This window comes from Phodopus roborovskii, unplaced genomic scaffold, assembly GCF_943737965.1.
Source record: "Phodopus roborovskii unplaced genomic scaffold, PHOROB, whole genome shotgun sequence".
Classification (NCBI taxonomy): Eukaryota; Metazoa; Chordata; class Mammalia; order Rodentia; family Cricetidae; genus Phodopus; species Phodopus roborovskii.
In genome coordinates this window covers 5,698,514-5,722,920 of record NW_026126470.1, presented here as the reverse complement: position 1 = coordinate 5,722,920, position 24,407 = coordinate 5,698,514, and the positions used below count along the sequence as shown (strand labels likewise).

Here is a 24,407-nt window from a genome sequence, read left to right as displayed (position 1 = left end):
TCAAGCTGTATATTTAATATGGAATGTTTAAAAGATAACACATTTCTGAAAGTGTAAAGTAAATAAGTCAGTGAAGGAACTAAGGAATACCTGAGGATTTGGTTTGCTAATTCTGATCCAAAGTTAGGTACCAAGTTAGAATGAGTTGTCCTAAATAAATAATGTCAAAGTAAATAAAGACACATTGCATCAGTTTTCTACCTCATCTCACTCAGAAGAAAATAATATCTGTTAGAGATGTTTGTGGTGAAAACCAGATATTGAGGGAAACAGAATGTCCAAGCAACGCATTCAATTAAATTAACTGAATCTTAGAATAACTTCAATGCTCTTCCATGACAAGACTTCTATACATTCAGTTCGATTAATTCGTAAATGATCTATGTCTAATTAAATTCCAAACATGCATGATTGTTTAATTAATATATTTTGAAAGTTGGGCTCTAAACTTCATTTCCAATAACTTTCACTCCTCTTGGTTTCACCAAAATTCCGATTTATTGCTTCTAGTTTCAACATGTATGCATTGAGAAAATTGAACAAGTGGGAATTAGGAAGAATCACAAATAAAGACACTTTCCCTAAAGTCAATGTAACTACAAAAGCAAGAGCTGAGGTATTCAAATTGCCAGACTAAGTGACCATTTCTTTTAATACTACTTGAGGGATCTTGTTAATTTTCCTTACTAGTTCTGAATGTAATGATACTCCATCAATACACTAATATTTTCACTAAGTTGTCATAATGTATAAAAAAGGGTTAAATTTTCAAAAGTGGGTTAGATCTAATTTCCCAGCTTCTTGGTAAATATGCCACCACTGGTAAATGGAAAATGATGGGATAAAGTAATTTTGTATTGAGAAAGTCAGCCTTGGTGGATTTGAAAAGGCTCTAGTGTAAAAATTACATGAGAGAAGATCACCTAAATGGTAATAAACCTAAGTTATCAGACTGGTAAGAACCTACATCTGTCTGTCTTCTCTCCTTTCCTCTTCTGTTTTACCTGTAGTAATTCCCAATGACATCCATTCCTCACCTGGTAATCTCTGGCAAACGAAATTTCAAATATAAGACAACTCCTGCAAACTGCTCGGCCAAGTATAATAATTCATAATTTTTGTCAAGGTTCAAGGGAAGGCACACTGGAATTCCCTGTAGAAAAACAAGATGTATGGATTATTGTCTGCAATTTTTCTTCTTTCTTTAGTTTCCCAAATAGGCTCTGAAATAACACACACAGAGAGTGTGTCTGTCTGTGTGTGTGTGTGTGTGTGTGTGTGTGTCCATATAGTTATGGTTATACACAATGAAATCATTATTTAGGAATTTTAAACTATGTGCCTCACAATCACATATAACTTCACCCTTACATGATTTAAAACACAAGAATAAAAAGAACCATTAGCGTGTAGACTTTATTATTTCTAAAAGAAAAAAAGGAGGGAGGTAAGGGGGTCAAATATTGATTTATTTATTCAATAAAGGAAAAATTAAAAGCATTCTAAAAGCTGATTTCCTGTGTTGGTTATTAAACCTGAGTTTAGAAAAGGATGTTTAAGATACACTGATGAACATAACTGGTCTCTGAATTTTGATACATTTAAAGTCACCAAATCTTTTTGTCTCCACCAGGAAGTTTATGAAAACTTATAAGCACAAACGGGCAGTGGGAAAACTTGCCAGAATGTAATACAGGACACCAAAGAATGTTGTCACTAAAATCCCTAAGTAATATTCTTTTAGTTGGATTAGAGGACTCTGGAGATAGATGCCCTCTTCATAATCATCCCCTTGTAAAGCCAAAGACTGGAACTGCCAGGCTTTAATTACTGTTCAGAGAAATGAGACCTGAGTCCTCTCTCTGAGACTGGGAGGAGACAGGGCCACATTGAATTGCAGGGGGGTCATTACTTGATAATTATCTAAACCTAATCCCAGGATCCCAACACTTCATAATGGATAACTACCTAGTTGGACGCTTTCTGATAAAGAACAAAGGCATACCATTGCCTGTGAAGTGACAATCAACCAAGAACAAGACTAAACTGCATACTGGCATAAGGTACTGTCTAGCCATTGTCCACTCTCACCTGTTAAGAATGGTCTTCAGTCTCATCCCTTGTGAGCCATCAGGCTCTACAGTGTTTTCTCTGGCCACTTGTAACTCTCGCCCTTTGAGAGTATGCTTCTGTATTCTACAATAAACTCCCCTCTCTTCAACATTGTATTCTGAATTTCAGCTGAATCCCTTCAAGAAAAGCCAGGGAACAGGGATCCGGGGCTCTCATTTCAGAAAAGAGATGAGAAGTTGTTTGTTTGCTGGGTGTTGGTGGTGCAAGCCTTTAATCCCAGCATGTGGGAGGCAAAGGATGGCAGATTTCTGTGCGTTCAAGGCCAGCCTGGTCTACAAAGTGAGGTCCAGGACTGGATCCAAAGCTACAGAGAAACCCTGTCTCAAAAACCAAACAAACAACAAAAAAAGACCAAAAAAAAAAAAAGTTGTTTGTTTTGTTTTGCTTTCTTCTCTCTGTGTAGCCCTGGCTGTTCTGGAACTCACTTGATAGAGCAGGCTAGCCTCAGAGATCCTCCTGCCTCTGCCTCCCAGGTGCTGGGGTTAAAGGAGCATCCCACCAGCAGACTTGACAAGAAGTAGGTTACCTCACAACTCTTCTGATCCTGGGCAAGCTTGAATCCTTTCTTCCCATCACAGTAACAAGAGTAGCCTCCAGGGTAATTGACACATAGTTGAGCACACATGTTCTCAGAACATTCGTCCACATCTGACATGAAAAGAGAATAACCTTCATAGCTTCCGAATGTTCAATCCAACAGGCACGGGACTAGTTACTCAGAAAACACAACTACTGTGACAAACACTTGACCTAGAGATTTAGGAGTTCTAAGCGTAATTTTATGTATATATTCCAAATAATCTTTATAATTCTTAATAATTAATAATAGTGTAGCAATTATGCCAATTTTCTGATTTTCAACTTTAAGAAGGACAGTATTTAGGGTCTCCACTGTCGTTTCTGATTATAAGAATTTCATTGTAATCGCCTTCCAATTTTTTGTTTTGAAAATAAGAGAAAAGGGAGAAGAGGAGAGATTAGAAGGGGGAAAAGGATAAAGGTGAAAACAAGGATGAAAAGACAGTGAGGACATGAGGAAGGTGACTTTAACTAAGTGAAAGTTAATACAATGGATAAATAGCAAAAACATGCAACTTTCTATACTAACGAAATAATTAAAACTGGCCATATTCTCTTTTTATTCAAAAGAGATTAAGAGATGGTTTATTCTGAAACAAAATAGGTGTAGTACTGTCCCAGGACAGTATTCCAGTTTCACACATGGAAGCACTTTTATGAAATTTTTATAGTAAGAGAAGAAAGAAATTCATGAATCAAGGGACTTAGTAGATAGACAGGAGAAAACATTAAGTAGATAGAGAAAAGTAAAGAAATCCCAGCTGTAGGCATGAAATGTTATCTGTTAAGTCTTAGCCATTTCAAAAAGATTTATGTATGTATGTATGTATGAGTGTTCTATTTGTATGCATGCCTGTGTGACAGAGCAGGGTATCAGGTCCCATTATAGATGATCCTAAGTCACTATATGGTTGCTGGGAATTGAGGGTCCCTAGAAGAGCAGCCAGTGCTTAATCGTTACGACATCTCTCCAGCCCAAACCTTTATTTGTTTCGTTTTGTAGACCTGGGTTTCTCTGTGTAGCCTTGGCTGTCCTGGAACTTGCTCTGTAGACTAGGCTGGCCTCAAACTCAGGGATTTGCTTGCCTCTGCCTTAGTGCAGAGGTTAAAGCTGTCCTCTACAGCCTGCCTTTTGTTTGTTGAATACGAGGGTTTTGGGAAGTTCATGAATTCCAAAGAGCTTTTGTTTACCACAGAACATTTAGTCTGACAGCCTGATACAGAGGTGTGAAAGGAGATGCTATTTAGAGGACTAAGATAGCTCAAGATCAATTGTAATCAGGCTCTGAGCCTGCAACAATTAAACCCATTCATAATGGTTGAGATGTTAACCAATCCATCAGCCTTTGTAGTTAAGAGCTTCTTTGTAGTAATTCAGATCCACACACGTATCTACCAGACACATCTAGACTGGACTATCTACCCATTCCTTTGCTATCTGCTCCTGCTCATGACCTCTGCCATTGTCCTCCAACTTTCCGATTCAGTGCCCTTCTATGTAACTGATCAATGCATGGCTTCATATACTTATTTTCTCTTCCGGGGTGGTTACGCTTCCTTAGCCAACCTTTCCCATATTCACATCTCTTCATCACTGAGACATTTGGAACAAGACACCTACCTCAACCTCTCTCAAAGAAGTACTTTATCTCTCAACACATTAATGTCTTTTGGTTTACATTTTAGAGTAACTGTATTTTACTCTCTCACAAATTCATATGAAATATCATAACACAAATTGGTATTTGTGTTTTTTTTTTTTTTTTTTTTTTTTTTTTTGGTTTTCCAAGACAGGGTTTCTCTGGGGGTTTTGGAACTCTCTTTGAAGACAAGGCTGGCCTTAAAACTCACAGAGATCCGCCTGCCTCTGCCTCCTGAGTGCTGGGATTAAAGGCCTGTTCCATCACCGGCTGTCTGTCTGTGTTGATTTTACTGCAGTTGAAATGTCTAAGTCTATTTAACTCATTATTCTATTTGTATTGTAGAGTACATCCATAACTAATGGTGAATTGTAGGAGAAACTGCTGGCCAGCCCTACACAAACCACAGTTGCCCTGCTCAAGTGCCCAGCCCAACCCGCATGAGCATGCATGGCTGGCACTTCCTGCCTGAGCCAAGCCTGCCTCTATGCCCAGAGACTGCTAACAGAGAGACAACTGACCCAGAGACACCAATGAGGAATGCAGTAGAATCAGGCACTTGAGCCAATAGAACATTGGGAGGGGTATAAAGGCAGGTCTAACTTCCTTAATAAACCAGTTTGCACCATGCTCTGCTATCACTGACTCCCAGATGCCTGAGTCATTGGTGCTACATGTTCTCACCCCCTCCTCCAAGGGGTATCTGACCAGGGTCACCTGCAACAGCTGAATATTTGTCATGATTATGATGGGTGATATTAAGAAATCATGGCCACAAATTTAGTGACATATATTAATGTTTTTTTTCAAACCTTATTGTACCATCACTTTTCATAATTTGAAGTCTTTTGCCTGATCTCTCCCCAACTCTCCACTTTGTAATAACATGCCTAGGCTAAAGATCGTTCCAGGGCTACAGAAAGTCCTTGACATTTCATTGGATATACCCTATTATAAATTTATGAAGTTCTTATTAATACTATCATGTAATATATGCTCTCTTAAATACTTTAAAATATATTTCCAGAGTTAATGATACTTGAAATGCATTAAAATTGTATGATATAAGATTAAAATAAGATATAAATGTACTCATCTATAAAACATTTAAAAATCTGTCCTTTAGCAAAGGAAACTACAATCTAGGTGATGAAAATGGCTAATAATAATGACGAGAGCAATAACAGAGGCTGGCTCTGCAGTTTAGAACTGAGGACTTTCATTCTCATCCTTGGCCAGAGGCTGGAAATGTCCATGGTTTTGCCATTGCTGGAGGCCACAAATGCCAATAGTGTTTGGGTGTTTTGTTTCCATCTGATTTTTTTTTTTTTTTTTTTTTTTTTTTTTTTTGTTATCTTGCCTTTCCTTTTTACATAGCTGCCTAGAAGATGTGACCAAAACAGTATTCCAGACACCTGAAATAGACATTAGTACAAGCATGGGACTGGATGGACAGCTCCCCTCCCATTCCTCAACAATTTCTGCTGTAAGTCCTACACTAAGCCCGCAAACAAGCAGCTCAGTGGTACCCCATTTCTTGGACAACTGCTGCCCCACAGAAGCTCTGCTGGTTTGCATTCTCTTAAACACCTGTCTATGAACCTTTCTAAAAATGTAACTTCTCTGTGGTCTGCAAGAGTCATCCTTAACATGGAAGTTCTGTGGCTGTAATAACACCCTAACTTCTGTGTAAGACCAATTGAACTTAGGAAGCTTCTGTCATAATCAAGGACCCTGCTGATCTCTGTGTCAGTGTATCTGAGAATTGCTACTTTTCCTAATAATTGAAGTGGGGGATAATAAAAAGTAGAAACGAATGAGTGTAGGGATAGGGTCAAGTAAAACATGAACATTTCAATGGCATGCTATAAATAATGAGAAAAAAACTATTATAAAATGGTTATCTGCTTACACAAATTCAAAGACAGAAAGGTTTATTATAGTAACAGGGATTGAGAGAGAACTTGCTGTTGTCTGCTTAACAGTGTCTATTTGGGGTGATGAAAAAGTTTGGAAACAGACAGCTGTGATGCGGAGGCTGCAGAGCTGTGTAAACTGAGCTTCTGCTTAAAAAGCTTTATAAGCATAAAGTATATTCTATTATCATTGGCATGATTAGTTTTAGACATGTTAATTCAATTTGAAATTTTAAAACATTTAAAGGAATGTGAGATAATTCATACATAATGACTTGAAACCTCACACAAAAGCAAACATAGCCCAATGAAGTTAGCGGAGGCATCCATGCTGACCCCATGGCAACCTTACCAAGGAAGAGCGGCAGCATCCACAAGGGGTCTTGGCATCAGAGATCAGCAACCCTCAGCTTTCTGGAGCTCTATTATGATGTCCACCATAGTAACAGATAATCTCACTTTACATTTTCTTTTTACTATTTATTATATTTTGTATGTGTGTGTGCCTGAGTGCATATATGTGCCATGTATGTGCAGATTTGGAGAAGGCCAGAAGAGGGTGTCAGACCCTCTAGAACTGGACTAACAGGTGGTTGTGAGTCACATGACATGACCTCTGGGATGAGGTTGAAGATTAAATTATCACAACTATTATTCTCTCTTTCTAGTTAGATATATTATGTACTAGACTTCAGCTTTCCAGCTTAGGACAACTCTATTGTAAACCATGTTTCGACTTCACTCTAGGACTAGATAGTTAGGTCTTAAGTTTATATGTTCTCGATTTTCCTTCTCTTAGAGCACACTTGTTATTCACTGTTTTGTATACAGTTTGTGTATCTAGCCCAAATCTTTTCTTTAGACTAAAAGGGGAATTGTAGTGAGATATTCACCTTGTCTGCACCTGTGGCATAGACCGTGTCCGTTGGGGGTGGAGACAGGGCCAGACGTGGCCTGGGGGAACTAAGGCTGAGGAGGGAGCTCAGAGGGCTTTCTCTCGCTTACAGCACTGGGACAGGAGCACATCGGGACCAGGAACCTGCTGGTGCTCATCTGTCTATATTGTGAGTTATTTCTCCCTGAATAAACATGTATTCTGCCTATTTGTTTCTCCTGATCCTTTTTAAACATCAATATCTGATCCTCTGTAAGTGCTGCAAAATGTTCCTAACTGCTAAGCCATCTCTCCAGTCCCAATATCCTATTTCACAGAAAGTGATTGAAAAAAACGTTTAGAATAAAACCTAAGGTTGATAAGAAGGCTCACGGTTTCAGTCCCACAATTAAAGCTTGTGTCATTTTTTTTGTCTATATAAATTTTCCTTTCAAATTGAAATTTTCTTTTAATGTTATTGAGAGGCTATTAAGATGTGTTCATTTTGTTTTTATAACAAAGGGAGTCTCTAGTTTTTATGAAACTTAATGGGTTAAATGGAATGAATAATATTAAACCCAAAGACCATGGGCCTTCCTTGATACTTCTATTCTGTAAGGAAGCCAACTATCACCAAATCAAGCAAATTACATCACAGATTAGCAAAAGAAATGCTTTTCCTAATATCACCTGGGGATTCAAATCCACCCTCTCTACCATGTAGTGATAGCATCATTAATACCTTTACAAGACATTGATGAGGGGTCATATCTGTAGCCATCAGGACATTCACACTCAAAGTCTCCTGGAGTGTTCTTGCACACAGCTGTGCCACAAACACTGGGCTTCAGAGAGCACTCATCCACATCTACAAAAAAAAAAATTTCAATATGTTAAGATTTTTCCCACTACTAAGTAAACGCTTGTTTCCTGAATCTAGTTCGTGTGTGTGTGTGAGAGAGAGTGTAAGTGTGTGTATCACATTAGAGTCACCTTGAAACAGAAAAACAATAAGTCTATCACCAGTTTTTAGTTCCCTAAATATAATTTTTATATAAATTCACAGGAAATTTCACTAATGTCCTTTATAAGAATGTAAGAAAAAGAAAGGGATTTAGTCATTTTCCTATCTACCTGGGAGAAGTATAAAAACGCATGGAGATGGCTCAACCATATTCTTACTATTCCTTAAATGCACTTCTAAGTTTATATTTCTGAAAGTGGCGTAAATGTAGATTCACTTAACTCCTCGCTACAATTATTTAACAAATGAAAACTCAGTTGTTTCATATTTTTATTTGGAAGTAGACAAATATCTAACTTTCCCCCATCTTTCCTACAGAAATCAACACATAAGGTGAGGTCGATGAAAGTCTATAAGTATTTCTAAAACAGCTCTTACTCCAGTATCTTTTAGTATTAGGTTAATATTCTCAAATTTCAGATGCATTTGCTGTATTGCATGGTGTAGTAGGAAACAAAAGATGGATTGCAAGGAGGTGGTAGGTGGCACTTTAAAGCAAACAGGTGGCATAAGGTCCTGCATAGATGCAATTATTGCTCAGCTTTGTTCATAGAGGTCAATGGAGAAAGACAAAGTTGAGTGGGAAGTGCATTTCCAATGAAGAGATGAAAATTAAGACATTGTTCTGTTTCTAATAACGTTCCCAAAGAATGGAATTTGTCCCTTTGGTAAGGGAATGTCAAGGTCAGTGTTTGAAGTGTGAAATTATACAAGGATTATGTAAATATTACTAATGAGGGGACACATAAGTAATACCTAAAATCTCTAATATTCCTTACAACGTAATTCAAATTCTCAGATGGTTGAAACAGTTAAGTGTCAAAAAGCTTTTATAACAATAAAAACAAAAACCCATGCTTTTAGAAGAAAAAATTGCATTACTTAAATTACTTGGCTTTACACTTATTTGTAGGGAAATATATAGAACAAATGAATTTAGGTAGAGCACCTTGACATGGTCACTCTGTAGCTACCTCTAACACCGACAAGGCTTTAGATTTTCATATTCAGTGTATTTCCCCACCATGGCCAACATCCTACTGTAACAGTTTTCTGTAAGCTTTGTGCTTGCTGTGTACCACAGATAAATTACTGTGCCAAGAAAGAATGAAAGACACATGTTCTGGTCTTCTGAAACACTCTGTTGGTTGTTTGGTAGCAGTGAGAAAATCACTCAGGGCTTCCATGTGCTAAGCAAGCACTCTACCACTGAACAATATTCCCAGCATGCATGTATGAACTCAATGTGGATATGAAAAAAAATTCACAAAATTGGAAAAAGTATAGATTGCTCAAGTACTTAAATGTTAAAGTAGGAATGGGTACTATCTCTTTATATAATGGATGTGCTACCCTGAGTTATAATGGCTTCCATTATAACTGCTGTTCTAATAATGCCCCTACTCCAGTAACCAAAGTCATACATTCAAATAGACAGATAAGAAAGATATAGCCGTAAGTTGGATAACAACTTAGAAGAGATTGTTAGTAAATGCATTTCTTTTCAGCTTATTCCACAGGACTTTAAATTACACTGTATTGAACTACACGGTACTGAATACTTCTAAAAAAAAAAACAGAAAATTGCTTGAATGTGAATTCAGACTGAGGATTTTCTAAGACAGAATAGAGGCTTACACAAGGAAACTTCACCACTTAATTTTTAGACTCTTAGGAGGAAGAACAAAACCCTTTTCAAGGGTTTCCGCTTTATAGCAAGATTTCACTGCAAGCTCAGAATTCTGTTTTTAGCTGTCCATTCACCTACCAGGAATATGTATAGGTTTCTTACAGCGATTCAGTGTGTGCAAGGAGAAAAAAGGAAAATGTTGGGAGACAAAGAGTCATAGAGAAAGCCAAAGGAAATACAATAACAATATACAAAAAACTAACTATAATAATAATGATGATGATGATAACCTGACAGATTATTTAAATCCTAAGGAAAAAATACTTAAGAGCTGTAGTGCAATCATCAATGGGTAAAGAGAATGAAAAATGGAGATTTTTTTCATCTTTCTCAAGACATAGCGGCACATTTACAATAAGTACTTTCTGACCACAGTGTCTTCCAGAAGTTTCCCAAGGAAATTCTTCTACCTGAACTTTGACCTCACACAACAAACACATTTTGATCCCATGCTGTGCTCTTACCTTTGCAGTCCCTTTTATTTGAAAGCATAGCAAAGCCACTTCTGCAGGAGCAGTGGTAACTTCCAGGAGTGTTGTCACAAATCTGGCTGCAGCCCCCATTTATATTTAAGGGATCTTTGCATTCGTTTACATCTGCAATGGGGAAATAAGGTGTTTTTAAAGAAATCCCACCTTCAGATAAGTTGTCAAGTGGCCAACCCAGCAAAGGTAGTGGGTAAGGACTTTTCATACATACCAAATTGGCACTTGTCTCCTTGCCATCCTGGTTTGCAGATGCAAGTAAAAGCAGCTTGGCCGTCTTTGCAGCTCAGATAACCATCTTCATTGCATGGCAATGGATCACATTGGTCTGGGATGGCTAAAGGAAACAGACTTCCATTTAACTTTTCCCTTAGGCAAACCGAGGATTTGCAGAAATGGAAAATGCAACTGCATGCCTATACCCAACAAGGCTAAGATGCATTTTTTTTCAAACAACAGGCTGGGGATGTAACTCACTTGGTAGAGTGATTGATTGTCTGCCGTTCGCAAAGGCCTGGGTTTGATCCCCAACACTGTATACACCTGATGGGGTAGCTCATGCCTATAATAATAGCACTCAGGAAGTGGAAAGGAGATCACAAGTTCAAGGTCATCTTTGCCTATATAGCCAGTTTAAGGCCAGAGAAGAAAAAGTGAGACAGGCCTCACTATGTAATTCTAGCTGTTTTGGAATTCACTTGCAGGCCAGGCTGGTCTTGAACTCAGAAAAGTCTGCCTCCCAAGTGCTGGGATTAATTAATGGCATGTACCATGAAGACTGGCAAATACTTCACTTGACTTGAGCCTTCCAACAGTTCTATGAGGAGCACAGACCAAGCAATCTATTCTTTGTGTGACAAAGATAATCTGGCAATTCCAACATGGATAAGGGAGAGTTTTTAAAAGGGACCTTCTTGCCCTAAATAAGTAGAATTCTTATTAAAATATATCAAACATTGGAAAATGTGAAGCCTAAGTGAGAAGAAATGAGCGCAATAATCACACTCTGATCATTGTAGGTCCTGTATAGACCAGAAAATAAAGGCTGTTTGATACACATTTTTTTCATATTTATATTATTGATGCCCAAATGTTAAAAGAATGAGCATGGCTCTCCTCTGATAATTAGTAAACTCTAACATTTGGTCATATTGTGATTATACAACTCTAACCAAAATGAAGATGCTACATTCACCATTTCTGACAGCAGCATACACCATTTCTAACTTGAATCCAACTACCTCTAAGCACCCCTCAGCTGAAATGCTTGGGGGGAAAATTCATTTCATGTAAAACCAATGCATTTACGACTAAAAAATGTGCTTGGATATGCAGTTCAAAAAATACATCTCTGCTTGGCATAGCCTCCTTCAAGGTCTCCCTTACTGAATTTTAAACATTAGTTAATATCGACACAGTGCATTTTACTTCCCAAGACTTACATTTCGTTTTACTTTGTTTTTACACGGTAGCTTACCATTGACACAGCTCCTGAGGTCAGGGTAAACATTAACAGACTGCCGCGCAGCACTGAATGCGCCTGCGCGGAAGGTGCCCAGACAAACTGTGAGAAAGAAAAGATGCAATCATGTCACAGCATTTTCGTGTTGGTACATATTTTTAGGGCTACTCATCAAAACACTGTTGCAATTGAATAATTTAGTGCTGGAAGGTTTCTCCAACAACATCTGAAACGTATTTCTTGTTAATATTGCTATGATCTGTTACAACTAGGAGAACCAAATTCATTCTTTCACTAGACATCTCAAAATTTATCTCATTTGTGTCATGGTTTGCTTTTGTTAAATTTTGTGATACAGGACACATCTACTATGCCAGGTCTGCTTTGAGGAGAAACTGAGAAGAAAATCTACTTATCAATATTTTCACCCCTTACTTTCATTCAAGAGATTCTATGTGACATGTTCGCATACTCTGAGATTCAATCTTTTCTTGGCATAGTTTATCTTCAAAAGCCCATTTCAGCATCTCTAAGCCAGTCTTGCTACTACACAGTTAGCTGTCCTAAGTTTTCTCATAAAAAATACGTTTTTGTTAATTTTTGAGAATTTCATATTTTGAGTATATTCACCTCAACTCCTCCAAGATCCACCCATATCTCTGTCTGAACAACATCATGTCCTCTTGTGTTATTTTTTTGTAAATGAAAATATAATTATATCAATTACCCCTTTCTCTCTCCCCCCCCTTGAATCTTCCTATGTATCCCACCCCTTCACATCAGTTTCCACTCAAAATTATGCTGCTCCATCTGTATAATTTTACTTTTATGTATAGATTTCAGGACTGACCACTTAGAATTGGATAACTAATTAATCATTTCAACCCTGGAGAGGACTATTTCTCCTACTCTGAGCACTCCTGAGTTTCCTTTAGTTCTCTGTCTATAGGTTCCCCCATGAGATTGACCTCTTCCATCTTAACGTGTCTACTGATACTGTATTTTTTCAGATCTTATTCAGGCAACCATATTGCTAGGGTATCATGTATGAAATTTCTCTAACTTCTGCCCATATATTCCTTGTACTAGGGTTAGACTCGCCCTCTCCCAGATGCCACCAACTGCCCACAGCTCCCCAGCTAGGCATGGAGCCTCAAAACCCCTGCCATTCCATGGTAGAATGTTGACTGGCTTGGTCTTGTGCAGGCATCTGCAGCTCCTGTGAGTGTGAGTGCATTGGTCCTGTCAAGTGCAGGTGGCACTGCTTTGTTCCAGTACTCTCCTATGATGTGGCATGCCCTTCTACATGCTGCTAATATGTGTTGCCTTTATTGGTTGATGAATAAAGCTGTTTGGGCCTATGGCTGGGCAGAATATATCTAGGTGGGAAATCCAATCAGAGATACAGGGGGAAGAAGGCAGAGTTGAGAGAGATGGAAGCAGCCTCGGGAGAATCAAGAAGCTTCAAGCCTTGTTGGTAAAATAGAAACTAATAGAAATAGGTTAATTTAAATGTAAGAGCTAGCCAGTAATAAGACCACGTCATGAGCCAAACAATTATATTTAATATTAAGCAGCTGCGGGACTGGGCAGGACACAGAAATGTCTCCCTACCTCTGATTCTAACAATCCTCCCACGCCCACTTTGGGCAGGGATCTTGAACCTCAGAGAAGGGATGTGATTAAAAAAAAAAAAAAAAAATTCTCATTTGTAGCTGGGTACTCCATTGATACTTATTATCTGCACCTTGACCTGTTGTGTTTCTGCATTAACCACCATCCACTGCATAAACAGCTCTGGTTGAGTCTGAGAGCTACAGGAATCTAAGACATATGAATTTAGAGGGCAGTTTGATACTATGTCCATTTAGCAGAGTGATAGTAAGGACTATGAGTTCCCCACCCATGGGGTCCTCGCCATATGTGCAGTACCAGGCATATGTTTCCCCCTGTAAGGCAAGCACTCTGAGACTTTGAGAAAGACCTTTAAGAAGACACACGAGAGCATGATTTAACAGAACCTTCAACTTGGAAAAGTCCAGCATCAAGCGTTCATTTATGAGGTCCCTGAGGTATCGTGGAGACTGCTGGCTTTGCATGCTTTTTCTATTTACACTTCCAGTAGTTTCTAACATCACCCCACAGTTTGTGGCCTGCTTCGGTTACTTTCTACCCCTCAGACAGCTCTTCTTCTGAAAGAAGCTTTTGATTCTTAGCGTGTGCTGATTCTGTTTTGCCTGAAAGAAGTTTTTGATTTTGCCTGCCAGTGCTTAGGGCTGCTCAGAGTATTAAACGTTCGGCCTCTATTTCCTATTTGAAAACTAACCCTGTTCCAAAATTCATCCAGATTTCTGTAAGTAATGTCCATTGCAATTATTCAGTAGCAATTCCAACTGCTTAGCCTTTCCTTCAAGAGGTTTTGACAATTGCTGAATGGATGCAATCTTTGACATCACCTGTAATGCCCAGTACTAGCTCTCTGCCTCACTCACAGTAACAGAAGGGAATCTTCGGCCCTGATGGGGTATTTCTGACATGATGTACATCATTCTGTGGAGGACCCTCCCTTATTTCACATGATGGAACTTCTTTTAGGCCACTGGGATTTCTTAGTAGCAGTTGCATTTTGACTGCAGGTTGTTCACTCCAAAGCGATACGGAACCCAGAATACACTGTGTTCATTTTCCTCCTGCTGTGCTGTCTTGATAGAATAAATTTACAGGTTGGTTCCTAAGTTTGTCATCCTTCAACTTCTATATTTTGTGAGCTTTTCTTTTTCCTGAAGATGCCATGTTTTTTTGTACTATGCAGAATGCCTTTCAATAAAGGGAAAAACATGTGTATGCTTTGAACAAGTGTGTATAGATGTAACTGTGTCAAGAACACTTTGGTGCCTGACGTAGTCATTGTTGTCACTGGGTAGGTCTTCAGACCATCTCGATACTAAAACTTTGGATGAAAAGGAAGTCTTCCTGGAGATGTTACAAGGTGTGCTTAGATAATGTTTTTTATTCATTTTTTATTTTTAAGACTTATTTTAAGTGATGTGTATGTGTCTGTGTGGGGGGATGTATAGGTGTCTGTGTGGGGTCATAGGTATCAGATTCCCCTACAACCTGAACTGAACTCAAGTTCTCCACAAGAACAATATATGCTCTGAACCACTGAGCCATCTCTCCAGTCCCCTCTATTCTCACATGTAGTATCCTGGTTTGCCATTGAGCTCATAATCCTCCTCCTCAGCCTTGTGAATGCTAGGGATGCATCACCACACAGTCCTCAACCTAAACTTTCCATTTCTGATAAGATACCAAGAAATCCCATTCATCTGCTGCTCTAGTTTGTGGATCCAAAACATTTACTTCGCTATCAACCTTAAAAGCAAAGACCTGGCTGGGGTTTCTTCCCATTCTTTGTCAGATCTTTCTGGTACTTTTCTCCCTGACTCATCTTCAACAGAAGCTTCATAGTTAGCTTTCTGTTGGAGTGCATTTAGCTCTCTAAAACGGTAAAATCTAAATGTCAGCTCACAGTAAACAACAGTCATGGAATATAAGTTCATGGAAGCTTCTTTCTATGGCTAAGAACTTGAATCAAAACAAAAGACCTGGGATTTCAGGGAAATCTACTGTCACATAAATCCGTGTTTTTAATTTGTAGCAAAGAAACTTTTAAGCTTGCAGACCAGGGCCCGATTGAATCAGCATGTATAATTCAGTCAATAGGAGTCAGTGTTTCTGGTTGCTGCAAGCAACTTCAAGGTATTCTAGTGTTGCATAGAGACTAACACAATATTTGCATAATTCCTTAATACCACAAAACAGTTGACTGCATTTCTTTCTAAATACAAGTCTATGAAAGAAATGACTTCAATGGCTAACAAACTAAGAAATAACACATGATGTAATAGAGATAAAATACGATTTTCACTTTATTAGGAGCTGTTTAGTTCTCCAAACGTATTTCCTGATTGCCATTAAAAAAAAAATGACATATATTACTTCTTTGCTCAAATACTCAACAATTAGTTACCTTTAGCAGAATAACAAGACATCCCTCAAATTACTAGTTTAAATAATAGCTATTTGGGACTAGATTTTTGAGTCAAATATCTGGGAAGCATCCAGGAAGAAAGTAGGTGCTGTGAGGCCCTTTAAGAGGGGTTGTGCCACTATCACCATATACTATGATAAAAACAATTCCAGAATCCACCCAAGGACCTGTGGGTGAGGAAGACAGACTCTACCTCTGACAAGGGAGTGGAAAAGTGACACATCAGAGAGCATGAGGAGCAGGAGATACTTCTGTGTCATCTTTGGAAAATGCAGTCTATCAAAGATAGATTGAAAGGTTCCTTTGAAGTCACTCCATGCTTTAGTTTCCTGTTACTGTTGTGAACTGCAAACCTTCTCAAAGTATGAATGTTGCTTCTAGCAATGCTCTTTGCTGTTTTCCATTTCACCTACTTTTATTCATGTTTCTATTTCTCACTATTTGTGGCTACTCTACTGTTCTTGTTTTCTGCATTTGAACACTTAAGACCTTTTTCAAGCCTTATGGCTTGTCTTTTCACCTTAGCTCTTAGTTTCTACTTTCCTTGTCTCTCACCAGAGGACACCAGACTTCAGTCTACTGCTTGCTGTTTTAAATTTTTATTATCTTAGTGTCTAAACTCCGAATGTTTCTCTATATTTGATGTGAAAAAATGAAGTAAGAAACTTGGATTAATTCATCAGCTTGAAAGGATCTGCACACTAAAGTCTGCTTTCCAGTTATCTATTTATTTATTTAGTGTGTGTGTGTGTGTGTGTGTGTGTGTTTAGGAATTTAATCTAAGGTATAATGTGTGTCAGGGAAGCACTCTACCAATGAGCTATATCTCCAACCCTAAAATAATGACTTCTAACTTTACATTTTTGGTTCAACATTTACCATTCTCCAGGAAATTTTTTTCTCCATGAACAAAGTGATATTTCCAAATGTCTATATAGATGGTAAACTTATTTATTTATCCTATTTCCTTGGGAAAAAAAGAATTTAAGTTACAATGATATTCTTGGGGTATAACTCAGTGGCAGAGTATTACCTAGCACATTCAAGGACTGGTTTCGATATTCAGCAGTTTAAAAGAAGTTTATAAATTTGATTTGGTAAGTTTATATATAAACACATTTGTACATGAAACTACACTTTAATGATCATTTGAAAACATTATTTGCTTTTATTTCTTGAAGCAGATTACATCAATTATTTCCATCTATTAGGTAAAAGCCAGGGAGCCCAGGGTATGTATATTCCAAACTGAATGCTGTAAGGGCAGCAGGTGGTACAGTTACCTGTACAAAGTGCTGTATATGGCCCTAGATTTTTAAGTCTAGACACTGTCTAAAAAGTATTGGCATCTATGGCCTAACTTGCAGAATAACCTTCTCTCCTTTTAGGAAGAGCCCAGCATAAGTGTGTGTGATTAAACTACTACTATCTTTATTGTGAACAGAATTATACAGTATATTTTCTCTAACTAGGGTCACTGCCCCTATACATATCTAATGGCTAAATGTGTAACTTAATGGATTTTGTTTTACTCTTTTAACACTTGAAGTACCACTTACACACACAAATATAAAATTTCAATCAAAAGCATTTTGGTTCCACCTGGTGCTTTCAATAAATAATTATACCTTACATTAGAAGAAAGATGAACAATAGCCTGGTGTTGGTAGTGCGTGCCTTTAGTCCCAGCACTTGGGAGGCAGAGACAGGCAGATCTCTGTAAGTTTCAGGCCAGCCTGGTCTACAGAGTTAGTTCCAGAACAAGCTCCAAAGCAATACAGACAAATACTGTCTCAAAAAACAAAAACAAACAAAATACCTAAAAACAAAAAGAAGAAAGATGAACAATAAATCTATTACCTATTTCCTTCACAGTCCAAGAGGTCTGAAGTTAGAACATGTAGTGATATTCTACATATATAAAAGAATAGAAAGTGGCTGGGTGGTAGTGGTGCATGCCTTTAATCCCAGCAATTGGGAGGCAGAGGCAGACAGATCTAAGTGAGTTCGAGGCCAGCCTGGTCTACAGAATGAGTGCCAGGACAGGCTCCAAAGTTACACAGAGAAATCCTGTCTCAAAACAGGGTCAATAATGACAACCACAAAAAAAGCAAAAAAAAAAAAAAAAAACCAAGAACATAGTCCAAGTTACATTGCCTGCTAAAGGTTACTTTGAAACTGGAGCCCTCATCTCAGATTCTGAGTTTTGTTTTGTACTTTAGTCTTCTATCACACACCAAGGAAGTCAAGGCAACAGAAGAGAAAGTTGGATAGACCCAGAACAGAAAAAAAATTAGAAGGGATAAAAAAAGAAAAGTTGGTATGTAAGGAACCTCTCCCAAACACATAGTTCTATATTAAAAACATTTATCTTTATTCAAACATATTGTGATCAAAGAATGTATCTTTTAGATTGTTGCCCCTACAAAAACATCACATCATTACATGGCCCTAAGAAACAAGGTTAATATAACCTTACAATTTTAGTAGCTAAGCAGTATTTCTTTTATTATAAAATATTTAAATTCCCATCTAAATATGAGAATATGAGAGGCTGGAACAGGCCTGATGACCTATCTTTTCTCAATAACTTCAGTAATGTAAATCTTTGGCTTTTGTTTTAGAAAGTGGTAATTCATTATGTGTACAGAAATAGAGAGATGAATGCTTTTATCCATTCCCTACCCTTGAAAATGTAAAAGTAAAAGGTTTTACAAAACCTTGTTAGAATTCATATCTGTAGACACAAATAACAATGTCCCCCCAGTTACTTCATGGTACACCCTTGAAAGAAAATGTTCAACACTGGTGTTAATAGATAGAGACGGAAAGAAAGGACTTGGCCTTACCACCCTGAGTGCATCCCATCTCATCTCATCATGGAAGTTAAGAGGGGTCCAGCCTGGTTAAAATATGGAAGGAAGAAAGGCAGAAAAAGAAGCAAACAGAAATTGCACATCAGGGGAGAAAAATGAAGAGAACAAAAGAGAAATACATTTAATAAGTGCTTTGGAAACATGCTGAAAACCCATCTGTAGAGATGACAAATGGGCAGCTAAGATCTTCATGTGCTCTAGGGGAGATACCATAGAAATGTTTGGTGTAACAGGATATACTACAGTGTTACACAGTATAGTCAAGTTACCCGAGCTCAACAGGAACTATAAATATGGGATCCTGACTATTATCTATACTAAGAACTATGGAAGAGCAATCAAGGACCTGTTTCTAAAACAGTATCTTGCACCCAGTGGCCTTTGACTTTTAACCTACTAATTGTTCTAAAAGATAAATATGTATCCATAGCATCATTTCACTATAAGAGTCCCAAAGGTCCAAAGTATAAATAGTCTTCTCAAAATGTCCCTGGAATAGATTCAAGAGTACACAGAGCAATGTATGTATGTATGTATGTATGTATGTATGTATGTATGTATGTATATGTATATGTATATATATATATATTCATGAGAAATGAGTTTGATGGCTTAACCATTATAAGACTACATTAATAATATCAGAGTTCATTCCTATATTTTTCCAAAGATTTGCTTTTGGAGATTTCTAGTTGGCTAGAGGTAAGGATGGAGTGAAAACTAACATAGATAAGGAGTATTTTCCAAGAAAATTTGGAAAACAAGAGCCTCTGTCACAAACATGGATAATTGCATGAAAAGCAAATGCACAAATTAGACTGCATGTGACTATTTGGAAACAGAAACGATACTCCCAAATAATAAGAAACATTTCTACATTTTCTTTAAGAAAACAAGCTTTGTTACTGTTACTTCAATGTAGTATTTAATTAAAGTTATTCATCTTAGTCATGGTTTCTTATTGATGTGAAGGGACACCATGACTACAGATACTCTTATGAAGGACACCATTTAATTGTGGTGGGTTGTTTGTAGATTCAAAGTTTCAGTCCATTAGCATCATGGCAGGACATGGATGCATTCAGACAGCTATGGTGCTGGCAAGGTAGCTGAGAGTTCTACATCTTGACTCACAGGCAACAGGAAGTGGTCTGTCTCACTGGGCGTGACTTGAGCACATAAGTCATCAAAGCCCGCCTCCACAGTAACACACTTCCTCCAACAAGATGGCATCTACTCCAACAAGGTCATGCATCCTAATAGTGCTATTCTCTTTGGGAGCCATTTTTCTTTCAAATCACCACATCATATAACCGATATAAGTGTTCATATACCACACATTATTGGCAGTTTAGAATCCGAAACAGTATGAATGGATACTGCCAGGAGTGATAAAAAGATGTCGCAAAGAGAGGAGCTGTGAATGGCTTCTACAAATGGCCAGTGTACATCACACTATTTGATGAGCTTAAATACCTTTTGTTTCATAAAAGGTAGTCAATGAATACATATTTGTGACTAATGTCCGAGTGCCTGAATATAATTGGCATCAGTCTAAAGTTACTTTAGAAGAAAGACATGGTAAACTAAAAGTTGATATGCAACATAATAAAGAACCATTCTAAATTAGTGTACACGACTTTAAATACAAGAGCATCATAGTTCTTACATCTTCTCAAGGATGATAAGACAATATTGGATGGATATTTGGGCAGAAAGTGAAGTTTAAACATATCTAAGTTTCCTTCAACTTCCAAGATTTTATGCTATAGATACTTAGAACTTACCCAAATATTTTGGATAAAAATAATCCTAGAAAGAAAATAAAAAGTAGATGTTAGTAAACTCAAATTTCACTACAGAATTAAATATTAAATTTCAAATTTGCTTTTATATGAATATGGGATTGACTTACATGTTGTGTGTTTTCACATTTCTAATTTTCCTACATGAAAATATTTCAAGGATAGCCAATACTGGATCAGTATACATATACATGCTTGCATGTATGTATGTATGTATATATGCACATATATATATATTTAAAACACTACTGAACAATTAAACAACATTTTAAAGCTTTAATTTGAACTGGTTGTACTTAAGATGATAACTATAACAACATATGTTTTCTAATTCTTTAATTTTTCATTGTGATTAAACAGCTATTTAATACACTTTTTTTTTTTACAAGGGTTCTTGAGAGATTCTCTCTCTACCTTGGAACTCACTATGTAGACCAGGTCCACCTCAAACTCACAGCGATTACCTTTCCCTGCCTCTGAGTGCTGGGATTGAAGGTGTGCACCACCACACCCGGCCTTCCTTTGATGTATCTTATGGCCATGATGATTATCTATGATGGAGTCAACAATGAAATAATTTGAAGAGAACTAAAGTGAACACTTACTTTATTGCATCTAATACACCTGCAACACCTTCCTTATAGATTGATGGGCAACAGAATAACAATCACCATATGGAAGAAGGAATGTATTTTATGAAGGGGTAATATTTGCAAACTTCTGACAGTAAACTCAAAATGTACATAAATAGCAAGAATATTTCTTATGGAATCTAAATTCCTGCACAAAAAAACATTCAAAGTTCTTGCTCAGTCAGAGGGGAGCTTGGCTTTTTCCAACTCAAAGTCCTCACTCTTTCCCCCTATCATGTATACACTTGCACAATACGTTTCTTCTCTCTTATGAGAAAGGGGTTTGACACTGACTCATTCAGACAACAGTGTCCTTTGCTGCTGAAGCAAAAGACAAGACAATAAGGAGCAAAAAGTAGGGTTCAAAGATTGGTTATATGCTGGTGACAAGAATATTAGTGACAGTGAAGAGATAAAAGATAGGCTCTAGAGCTACACAAAGAAAGAAACAAACAAACAAAAAGCATTGTAGGCAGACGTTCAGGGAATTTCTTAATTAGTGATTGATGGGGAAGGGCCCAGCCCATTGCAGGTGATAGTACTTTTGTGATGGTGACCCTGGGTTCTACAGGAAAAAAGCCGAGCAAGCCATGAGGAGCAGACCAATAAGCATCACTCCTCTATGTGTCCCCATCAGTTCCTGCCTCCAGATTCCCACCTGGTTTGAGCTCCTACTTTAGCATCCCTCAAAGGTCTGTAATCAGGGTACTAAGCCAAATAAACCCTCTCCTCCTGAGTTGCTTTTTTTGATCATCACATTTTCGACCCAATTCTAGATAGATTAAAATTAGTTGTTGGCATACTGGGGGAAATTTTCTTCTTTGAACCTATCAGAATGCATAGGGATAAAAAAGAGATAAAAAACCAGCCACAGACCTCAAGGAAGCTCAGGCTGGCAATGTTCTGACTGTAAATATATATATCTAAGTGTGGACTTGACAGTTTCCATGAATTCTTACCGTTTCAGGATTATTTTCAAAGACTTCCCTGGCCTCCTCTTTATTGCAGAGTTCTTCAATGCATTCTCTTTCAAGATTGCCCTTTTTAGTTTCTTCAAGCAAGGTATTTGCACGGCGCTTCCTTACCAGAACTTGTGAAGCACGTTCTTTTGACAAAACTGTAGAAAACATAAGCTTACATAAGTCCAAAAAAAAAATCTTCATTTTTTCCCTCTACGTTATACCATCTTATTAAACAATTAAGGCTGAAATAATTTTCTTTGTAATATTACAACTGACAAAATTCATAGGTGTGTAAGTCCCCAGCAGACTCAGTGCATGCCTGTCTATACAGCTAGCTACAGATGTCTTATGTGAGCTATACAAATTATCCAGTTCATGCTTGAGGCCAAACATACTACATGATAGTGGTTTTATTTTTATGTTTTCCCCCCTTAACTGTGGCTACAAAATGAGGTGCCAAAAACACAGTGACACCACTTTTAAAGAAGGAGTAACAAATTCTCTCATTTTCATGGAAAGCTTTTGGAATCTCTATGGAGATAACGAAATAAAGATGTGAGTCCAGCCAGCCACAGGAGAGCTTGACAGGCTAAGTCAATCGACCCTTCATATGGTTGGCAAAGTAAAAACCTAGGGGAAAAATAAAGTTTGCTAAGCGCACACTATAGAAAGCAAAGAAAAAAGAAAACTTGGGTTACACCAAAGTTTTAAAAAGATGAACAACAAAAAGTTATATTACCATGTTCAATCCTAAGTTTGGAGGAAACTACTCTCAGTGTATAGAATAGGAAATTGCAATGAGAGTTTTTAAGTCATTCTTGATAATTAAAAGAGGCAATAAGAAAAGAGTGTATTTGTAAGGTTGTATACAAAATCACTGAATACAAACAATATAAAGAAACTAATGTAAATATTGTTATAAGAACAAAACTTAGAAACACTACAGACACATGAGGATACCTTAAAAATTATTAAGCTATAATACCTGAACTGTGGAATATCATGGACTTTGTAAAAGAAAATACTTAGGTAAATATCTCCATCATAAAAATTAAAATGCAAATTTTAGAATGCTATCCTTCAATTTAAACTTTTATACACACACACATACCAGCCCATATTGCAAATATATAAATATTACATGAGCAAAAATATTGAAAAGAATTTGAAAATATTCTTAAAATGCCAGTAGCAATTATATTTGAAAAAAAAATAAAGAAAAACATGAACTTTTATATAGTAGTATGTTGAATGGACTATAGTTTTTAATAAAAATTATGTTTTGTTTTTCCAAAACTTTTTAAAAGCAGAAATAAAATCCATATATTTTTTACATTTTATGCATAATTAATTATTTTTTTACTACAAAAAGAAGCAATTCTATAAACAGGTTTATTTCATGTCTGTGTCTCATTACCTGTAATAAAACAATAGATAATCAAAAACTTTTCAAGAAAGGAGGTAAAAGGAAAAGGACTGATCAATAAGCAGTCTACACCTGAAACTCAGAAGCCAGACAAGTTAAGGGAAGAGCAGGATACACGTGACCCAGCTGGGAGAGAGTAAAGAAAGAGGGGCACCTCAGAAGCAGATACCCATAGCTAAACACTGAGCAGAACTCCTAGAATCCAGTTGCAGAGAGGGAGGAGTGATGAGCAAAGGCTGGAGAAACCCACAGAAACAGCTGACCTGAACAAGGGGAAGCTCATGGACCCCAGACTGATAGCTGGGAACCCAGCATAGGTCCGACCCAGATTCCCTGAATGGGGGTGTCAGTTAGTAGGAGGATTGGGCAGTTTGTGGGGTCTCTGGTAATGGATCATTATTTATCCCTAGTATACAAATGGACTTTGGGAGCCCATTCCACATAGAGGGATATTCCCTCAACCTAGACACATGGAGGAGGGCCTAGGCCCTGCTTCAAATGATATGACAGACTTTGAGAACTCCCCATGGAAGGCCTCACCCTTCCTGGGGAGCATAAAGGGCATGGGATGGGGGTTGGTTGGCGGGATCCTGGGAGGACAGAGAGGGTTAAGGAACTGGGATTGATATGTAAAACAAGCTTGTTTCTAATTTAAACTTAAAAACATATATAAAAAAAAAAAGAGGGCACCTCTTATGCAAGAGAAAGACAAATACAGAAATAAAATAGTAAGAATATCAGAAAAAGTCAAAATAACTATCTACCTAAAAACTATATTACATAAACTATATAACATAAAAGCTATATTATATTTATATATTTATATATATACAGTTTAAATGAAATTTA

At 37.4% G+C, this 24,407-nt stretch overlaps 1 protein-coding gene across 1 annotated transcript in view; it reads right to left on the bottom strand.

Moving 5' to 3' along the window:
• Positions 1 to 24,407, bottom strand: part of Pros1 (protein S) — a 62,118-nt gene that overhangs the window by 19,729 nt on the left and 17,982 nt on the right. The window contains exons 2-9 of the mRNA XM_051191725.1: positions 22,130 to 22,287; positions 20,521 to 20,545; positions 11,819 to 11,905; positions 10,556 to 10,678; positions 10,321 to 10,452; positions 7,885 to 8,010; positions 2,660 to 2,781; positions 1,038 to 1,153 (exon numbers count right to left, since the gene is read on the bottom strand). Coding sequence (XP_051047682.1) covers positions 1,038 to 1,153; positions 2,660 to 2,781; positions 7,885 to 8,010; positions 10,321 to 10,452; positions 10,556 to 10,678; positions 11,819 to 11,905; positions 20,521 to 20,545; positions 22,130 to 22,287 — 889 coding nt within the window. The remainder of the gene's footprint in view (positions 1 to 1,037; positions 1,154 to 2,659; positions 2,782 to 7,884; positions 8,011 to 10,320; positions 10,453 to 10,555; positions 10,679 to 11,818; positions 11,906 to 20,520; positions 20,546 to 22,129; positions 22,288 to 24,407) is intronic.